Source organism: Cinclus cinclus, chromosome 8 (assembly GCF_963662255.1).
Source record: "Cinclus cinclus chromosome 8, bCinCin1.1, whole genome shotgun sequence".
NCBI lineage: Eukaryota > Metazoa > Chordata > Aves > Passeriformes > Cinclidae > Cinclus > Cinclus cinclus.
Window position 1 is genome coordinate 23201232 of NC_085053.1, and position 8770 is coordinate 23210001.

General features: G+C 51.2%; 1 protein-coding gene across 1 annotated transcript in view; it reads right to left on the reverse strand.

The window, feature by feature from the left end:
* TRABD2B (TraB domain containing 2B) overlaps nt 1-5940 on the reverse strand; it is a 263432-nt gene extending 257492 nt beyond the window's left edge. The window contains exons 1-2 of the mRNA XM_062497531.1: nt 5512-5940; nt 4516-5076 (exon numbers count right to left, since the gene is read on the reverse strand). Coding sequence (XP_062353515.1) covers nt 4516-5076; nt 5512-5619 — 669 coding nt within the window. The 5' untranslated portion in view covers nt 5620-5940. The remainder of the gene's footprint in view (nt 1-4515; nt 5077-5511) is intronic.
* Nucleotides 5941-8770: the final 2830 nt, after the last annotated feature.

An 8770-nucleotide genomic window follows, 5' to 3' on the forward strand; every position in this document is an offset into this window, starting at 1 on the left:
ACTCTCTCATATAAACTATACAGACTATCAAAACTCAGCTAGTGAGTCAGTTCAGAAAAGTTTGAGCCTGGATCTTTCATTAGGACAAACAAGTAAATTTCTCTTTAAGTCAGTTACACTGGTCCTGTCAGCTTGGAGAATCCCAGCTTTGCGATCACAGAAATGTTTCATTTTTTCAAGGGGACAAGGCAGATTGAATAGAGTCCAGGACGTGGCCCTGCCTATATATTGCATATTACTATGTATATTACTGTTTTGCCACTGAAGGTCCAGCTTTGAGGCTGCAGAGCTGTCAGTGACCAAACATGATGGACCACCCATTGGCCTTTTATTAACCAGCACTTGTTCCCCCCTCTAATCCTATCACCACAGTAATCAAAGCTGCCACGTCCCAGGGTTTGATGGAACAGCAGGATCTGGGAAATGAAGACTGATTTTGTTAACAAAGTCATTCCTGCCCCATGAATGCTGTCTCATTGGTAGAAAGCGGGGAGATGAGGTTTATTTGTGCAGAGAACGAGGCGGCAAAGAAATGAAAGGGGGAGAATGGTGAAGTGTGAAGTTTAATCTGGCACAGTCTGAGGTTTGTTTCTTTGAGGCCGTCTCTGATCCAATCAACACTGGTTTGATATTTAACATCTCCCCCTGCAGTTGGAAATTATACCAGCTGGAGGAGACCAGAGTAAGGGCTTCCCAAACAGCCAAAGGGTAAAAAAGGGGGTGTTGGCAGCTCCCCAATAGCCTGACACCTTTCCCACCAACAGGACAGCATGAAGCTGGACCCTGACACAAAATTTCCCCTATCAACCTTGGGATTCAGAGCATCTGCAATGAGCTGAATGCAGACTGTCCCTGAGGAGAGCAAGCTCAGAATGGGAAAGGGATTTTAGTTCTAATGTGGAGGAAGGGCTATGAACACTGTCTGGGACTGGGGATCCAGCTGAGAAACAGGATCAAACACAAGGAAGAGATGCTACCCACCTCCCCAGGGAACAGCAGTTTGGGTAGAGGAGTGACACCTTCCCCTTGCTGACTGTACAGACCTTCAGTGGGGACACACTGCTATCACTCCAGGGTGATGGGGGTCCCATGACAGCCCTGGGCCATCAGGGAGGATGCAACAGACCTGAGCAGCTGTAGGAGCCACCAGCACAATTCTCCTTACTCTGACAACAACCTGAGGGAAGCTTCCCATCATAGACCCCCCTAAAAGGATCCCAAAGAAGAGAGAAAGCTTGGCCCTATTTCTACCTGGCCCTGAGAGGACACCTAGATGAGTCCTCACAGACAGCAGTAGCTGCAGTGCCTCTGCCAGGATTCCACAAGAAGGCATGGGATGTTATCTGCTCCTCACCAGATCTCAGACCTGGCTAATTTGATTTTGCCCTTTCCTGGCCACTCTCTACATAAACATCAGTGCTGTCAGGCAGAGCTGTCTGCTTCCTCTTCTTCACTTGCCTCAGCTCTTTCTGTCACACCTTCCACAAAAACCCTGAAACTTAAAATACAAAGGAGCAGTGAAATTTCAACCTGACCCAAACCTGCTATGAACTCCTCTGCATCCAGGCTCCCAACACTGCCTTCTGCTGGGATTCAGACACCTTGACACCAGCTCTACCACACCCGGGGCCCAGCCTTGGAGTGACCAGCAGCTGCCAGAGTCCCAGGAGGTGGGATAACACTTCCCCCTAGCATCCAAGCAGGAAAGCAGCCGGTCAGCGGGAGGCAGGAGGATGGGAATGATGTAGAAAAGCAGCAGGAAACACTGTGCAAGGGTTTCAGAGGAAGCAGAGCATCAAACTATAAAGTTTTGGGGTTTACAATAGAAAACAATAATCCTTGCCCTACCTGCAGGAGCTGGCTCTCCAGGAAGCAGCTAATTATATGAGCCACCTTAATCTTTTTATCCAGCTAAGACAATCAACATTTCAAAGCCATGAACAGAACGTTTCAAAGATCGTTCCTGGTCAAAAATGCAAGTGTATCCACTTTCTTTCAGAGCAGATCAAAACCAAGTACCACACCGGGACCACTCCTAGATTTCCTCCTCCTCACGGTATCAGATTAACAGATTTGGTGTATGTAGTCAGATTAAATATTTGCAGTAGCACAAAGCTGCCTTTGAGGAAAAGAAGTAGCGAAAAAAAGCTTTTCTTGTCTTTTTTTTTTTTAAATTTGCTTTGGGCAAAAATACTGGACTTTTGGGACGTGGGGAAAAAAAAGCACTGACATGATTCTGCAAGGCACAGTCCTAAAACCTGAATTCTGAATGCAGAAATAATATGCAGTGTTCCTGTTATAGTAATGCTGAAAACAGGTAAAAAAACCACTGATGCCCTTAGCAGATTTGGGACTATAATTTATCACAGATGTTCTCATCAAACTGTGCAAACACCCTGCAAGACAAAAGCTGCTCAATTTCTGATTTCCATTTTAGTGTGTTTTAATTACGTGTTGCTTAAGGAAGGCTCTAAGACCTGGAGCTGGGAGGTGAAACCTTGCAATAGTAATCCACTCCACTAAATTAGCACAGTAATACACCAAGCAGTAGGAATGCCAGACGGTGTGATAACATTACAAATTACTATTGTTAAACAACTAGCCAGGTGTCAGGATGCACAGAAATTTAGAGGAAGCAAGAAAATAAATATCTGGTTTGTTTTGTTTAATTTGTCTCCTGTTGTTCTGGTGGCCTTGTTCCCAGAAAAAGCTTCAATCTAGGAAAATTCCTCCTGAACACTGATCTATTTCAGCAACTTTGTCAATTCTAACAATTAAAATGGAATGTATACTTTTAATCAGCACAAATGTTTTGCATAAATGACTGTGCTTTGCTTGCCAATAGCAGTAATACCCTTACTGTTCCTTTTTATTTACTGTTATCCTTTTCCTTTACTGTTCCTTTATTTTTGGAGCAAAATGAATGGGAAATTTTTGTTTCTGTTTAAAAGTTGGACAGAGAAACAATTATGGTTAAAAGCAGCAGCGAGTTTTGTATTGTCCCTTTTCCTTTCTCTGTTGCTCACTCTCTCTAGAAAGAAATAAAATGTAGCATGATTCACATTTAAAAGGCTTCCAAGTGGTACATTTTTAACCAGGTGCTTTCACATGCTTGATTCTGACTGCCATTTTTGACCTAATACAACCAAACACTACAGGATGACTGGAATGGTTAATTATCTTTACCTCACCTTAAAGAAGGGGTTCAACAGAGAGTATAGGCACTTAAATCTTTCAAACAGAACAGTGTAAAACGAATTCCTTGATTTGGATGCGTGTAAAATAGTGCAAAGGTTCTGAGGGGCTTTCTTCTAATTAATTTTGATGATAAACAAGAAAACACATTCAAAAGTGTATGCAACAAATCTTCTCTGAAGGCTGTGTGCAGTTAAGACTCCTAGCTGAAATGTCAGATGAAGCAAATGTTAGTGAAAGCCAGACCTTTTCCCCTTCAAATAGTTCCTACAGGACTTCAGGGAAGCAGGGGGTGAAGGCACTCTAAGGACATTTTAATCACACCAAAGATTAGTCTTTTAATCCCTATTCCTACATCACCAAGAACTTTTTTGGTCAAAGTAGGACAGTAAGATAAGGCTGGAAATAGACTGATCCAAAACCAATGATGAAAAGGAAACTAAAAATGAAATATCGTAGCAGTAACTGACACCATCTTAAATCTCCCCTGGATTATTTGTTTTCTTCCACACACATTCATTTCCTCAATTTCTAGTAAATCTCATTTCACATAAACAGTTCCACAAAGTAAAGTCAATAGCTGTTACTGTGTTCCTGATTAATCCACTGAAATGAAATAGATCTCATGGCTTAGTATTTGATTGTTTAAAGCTAAATCCATTGAAAGAATTCCAGAGTCCAGTTACACCAATAACTTTTGTTTCTTAACCTACATCCTTTTCTGTTTGCTGATATTTACCGGCTCTAAAATGAAATAAACCCATGCATATTGCACACTTAATATCCCCCCGTACAAGGGCAACATGAGCCACTTTGTTTTGACCCGGAGTGACCATGAAAAAGACGACTGACAGTTTGCATGCACTCAAATCAATTTGAACAATGTCGAAATTTCTATTTTCATTGTTCATGCTTCATCCTCTTCCTGACAAGTACCACAGAGCTGCTTTACTTCAAAACAAACAAACAAACAAACAAAAAATCACTTTTTACCCAGCTCCAGGACAGGATGGGAAGCATGGAAGTTTCCCTCACAAGTGGCAAGCAAGCAGACACATACATTCACACCCTGGACATTTGCCCCTCAAATAAATTATACACATGATACACGCGCAGTGCTCGCCATGCACATCATGGGGCTTGTGCAGGCAGCAGGGATCGGTGGGACAGAGAACAGGCAGCCCAACACAAAAGCTGCTGTGACCATGAGTGACCACCCCACCGCAGCAGGCTTGGGGTTCACCCCATCAATTGATGGGAGTGCGAGGAGAACAGCCCCCGTATCCTGGGATAAGACACGACGCCCAGAAGCCTCTTTACCTGGGAGAAGTTGAGCCCGTTCAGCGGGTGACACTGCTCTTCCACCCGCTCCACCGCACCCGTCTTCTTCTTCATCCTCTCGGCCTCCTGGGCGAGGTAGAGATCGAGCACCGGCACCCCTCGGGAGCGGATGTCCGTCTCCGTCAAGGAGTTCACCATGAGCATCACCCAGACGGGCCTCTTGCGCTCCCAGTTCCCAGCGATGGCGTTGAAGAGGTAGTCGGCATAGAGCCCTTTGCCCCGCTGGTCCGGGGTCATCCAGTGGGGCAGCATCAGCTTGATGTAGTCCAGGTGGCGTTTGAGGCGGCGGTACAGCTCCCGGGGCAGCACGTCCTGCAGGTTCTCCCCGTGAGGCAGCATCTGGCAGCTGGCCAGCCCCGAGATGGTGTAGGGGTCCGTGAGGTCCAGCTCAAAGTAGACGCTGGAGCTGGCGTGGAAGGCGGCCTTGGAGTTGTCAGGGATGAAGTCCCAAACTCGCGTGTAGGGCACGTGGATGGTGCCGAAGAGATAAGCGGGGGGGTCACGGCGAATGGTCCAGAGGAAGGAGTTGAGCTCTCCTTGCTGAGGGGAGGACAGAGGGGGCTGGTCAGAGATGGAGGGGCACAAAGGCAGAGGCAGTGATGCCACCACCCTCGGGGCTGCCCGCAGGGCAATAGGAGCGGGGGTCCCGCTCGCTTCCCCCTCTCCTCTCACAAGCCCCACGCGGGCTCGCAGCAAGCAAAGCCCACGGGGACCATGAGGCCCGCGCGGGGCTGGGTCCCGCCGTGACCCCCCGCTCGCCCCCGCATCCCTCCGGCCCCGCCGCGGCCCCGGGCCCCTCCGCGGGGACGCGCGGGGACACGCGGGGCCGCGCCGCCACACCTGCGGGGCCGCGCGCGCGGGGCAGGGGGTCCGTCCCTCTGCGCGCCCCCGTCCCGCCCGCGCCCCGCGGCCCCCGCGGACACGCGCGCATCCCCCGCGGCCGGCGCGCCCCCGGCCCGGCCCGGCCCGGCTCACCGAGCGGGGCAGGTCGCACTGCCCCGTGTCCATCTGCTCCCGCCGGGCCGCGGCGTCGGGCAGGAACCCCCCGAAGACGAAGCAAATCAGCGTCAGGTTGAGTTGCATCCCGCTTCCTCTCGGTCTCCTCTCTCTCCTTCCCAGATGAGCCTTTTTGGATTTCTAGGATCTTTTTTTTTTTTTCCTCCCCCTCCTCCTGCTCTTCCCCCTTTTTTTTTTTTCCTTTTTTTTTTTTTTTTTTATTCAAACAAACTTTGCCAGTCCCATCTGCATCTGACAAGTGCAGGGGGAAGGACTGGCTGCCCCCTCCCTCCCATGCTCTCCCCCCTCCCGCCCTTTCCCACCCCCACCCCCTCTGGCTCCGGGCTTGTCAGAGGCGCTGGATGCTTTGGGGAGGACGGTTCTCATCGCCAGCCTCCGCCATGCTTTGGTGTTGCAGACCGGAGACGCTCCTTCCCGCCCCGCCGCTTCGGGAGGAGGTTGGGAGAAGAGGGGCGGGGGGGGGGGGGGGGGGTGAAAGAGGAGGGAAGGGGGAGAGAGCAGCCAGAAAGTAAAAAAGTTTAAAACCCAAGATTTTTTGGACTGTTTGTTTGGTTGTTTTTTTTTTTTTTTCTTTAATTCGGCGGTAGAGAAGGGGGTTCCGCGGCGCCCTGCCGAAGGCGGCGGCGGTCCCCGCGGCCCGGCCCCGCTCCGCGCTCCCCGCTCTCCGCTCCGGAGGCCGGACCCGCGCTCCGGCGGAAAGTTCCGCGCAGCCGCCCCGGCCCGCCCGCGCCTCCCGCCGCCAGGGGGCGATGGCGCCCCAGCGGCCGCCCCGGCTGAGGGGCGGCGGCGCTTCCCCGCTGCCCGCCCGTCCCGCGGCACCTGCGCGCCGCGCGTTAAATACCGGCAGCGCGAAACCGAGGAGTTCGGACGTCCCCAGACTCGGCCAATTGACAGAATCGGTCCGACCCGAGGAACCGCGGGCAGCCGGGTCCCCGGGGGGCGCCCCCGCTCAGCCCCCGCCGGCGGCGCTGACCGCGCGGTCAGGACATGTCCGGCTCTCCCCGGCCCCTCCGAGCCCGGCGGGGAGGGCAGGAAAAGGACGTGGCCCCGGCATGGTGCGGGCAGCGCCGTTCCCCGTACCTCAGCTGTTCTCACGGCGACCCCCGCTTCCTGAGCTTCGCGGGAGGATGGAAGGAAGGAAACTTGTGTAGCTTTCAAACATGCACCATTAGCGATCCAGCTTCCACTTGGACCGAAAAGCCTCAGCAACACGACCTGAGGTGATTGTTGGTGACGGGAGCGCTATCAGGGTCCCTGGGGTTCTGGAGCCCTCTGTGGAGATGGTTGCAGAAGGCGTTTGAGTTCAGCGGCTCCAACTCAACATCACTCACTGTTTAAAGGGTTTCGGAGCAGAGGACAGGCTGACGGTGCCTGTCACCGTCATATGCAAGAGCTCCTGCCTCTCCATATCCGCTCTGGGATATGGGAGTCAGGGTGCTGGACATAGCCCATTTTCCCTGCTGGACACTGCCCAGCCCCAGGTATCACCCTCACCCTGCTGTATGCATCAGAGCTGATCCGTATCCTGGCTTTCCCATCACCTCCCTGACTGCAAACCCTGTCCAAAACTGGGAACTTGCTCACTGTATTGACAAGGACCAAAACTAACAAAATTTACATGATGAAATGCAGTCATTTCTATTATAATGCACGGAGCCAGCAGAGTTTTGCCAAGGACAGTGACAAATTCAGGGCTACCTGGATATAAATGTGGCTTCCAGAAAGGCCCGTGGAGACTGTGAGGGACAGAGGTTGCTGTGGTGACTGATGGACCAAAGCAGCCACACATGCTGCTGAAAGGCACTTGGGAACCGCTGGGTGTGCATCCCCTGCACACTGCTCCTGGCAGGAGAGTGTCCTCCTCACCACAGTGTCAGAACCAGCAGCTCCTTTGCCACTCATCCTCTTCTTTCTCCTCCCAGATCTCCCAGACAGGTAAAAATCAGGCAGAGAAAGGGACTAGTTTTTCCTCATTGTGTTTCTAGTTCTTTAATATTTCAAATAAATATTTCATTTTCTGGTTCCACCCTGAAAGGTATGGTTCAGATAAGGGAAAGATAGAGAAGGATAGAGGGACAGAAGGTTTTTTCAGCACGCAGGTTGTCCCATCGCTGCAGCACAGGATGGTTCAGTGAGACAACTGAGCCATGGCCACACTCGGTGCTGGTGGCCTGGAGTCACCTGTGGCTCTGTGCTGTTGGGGTATGGAGTGGCAGCAGCTGTGTGTGTGTTGCTCACGTGCCTTCCCCACCAACTCACTTCCCTGGCATTGCTGCTATGGCACAATCCCACGAGGATGGGGAGGGCAAGGCCTGGCTTCATGTGCCCATGGCATCTTTCTCTCTGCAGCAGCCCCACCTTTCTCCCAAGTGTGTCTCAGCACACACTCCCAGCCCACCCACCCAAAAGTGCAGGGTGCTGCCTGGTCACTGTAGCTGGCTGTGCCCAGAACTGAAGTGAAGGTCCAGAACAGGAAAGCTGTGCAGTCCATGTCCCAGCAGACATCACACAACAAGGTCTAAGCAGAGTCAAGACACAGGATCATGTTGCTTTTCCCTAAGCTGCCACAAACCATTTCAAAGCTACAGGCTTGATGCTGTCACAACACTGTAACATGGAGCTGTATTTCCTCCACCTGGATCAAACTCCCTTTGCATTCAGCAAGTGCCACTTCCAAAGTGATGTTTGCCTGGCTTAGTGGCTTTGACTTGGTCTACCCTTTCTCTAGCTCCTTCCCAAATCTCCCGAAAACAGAGGGGCCTGGTCAGGAGGCTGGTAGGGACATCAGGAGTGACGTGACCCAGAATCTCACGCCCTGGAGAAGACCCTGGGAGGTCTGTGAGGATGTGAGGCCCTGCTCAGTGCTGTGCTGTGCTGTGCTGTGAGGGAGGCGACTGCCCTCATCGATAGCGTACATATCAAAGCACCCAGGGCAAGAATAAACAAACATCTTTGGCACTGTGCTCGTCTTCCATGAGCCAAAAGGCAGGTGTGTGTGTGTGTGTGTGTGTGTGTGTGTGTGTGTGTGTGTGTGTGTGTTTGTGTGTGTGTGGATAGAAAGTTTTCCAGCCGTTTCCCTGAACTCAGCCCTGATGTTGCAAGAACTGTCTAGCTGTGAAAACACGGCCTCGCCTTGATTTATGCTGCTTGTGGGTAAGATGACTAAGACGAAGGGGGCAAAAAAAAAAAAAAAAAAAAAAAAAAGAGAGTGGAACAG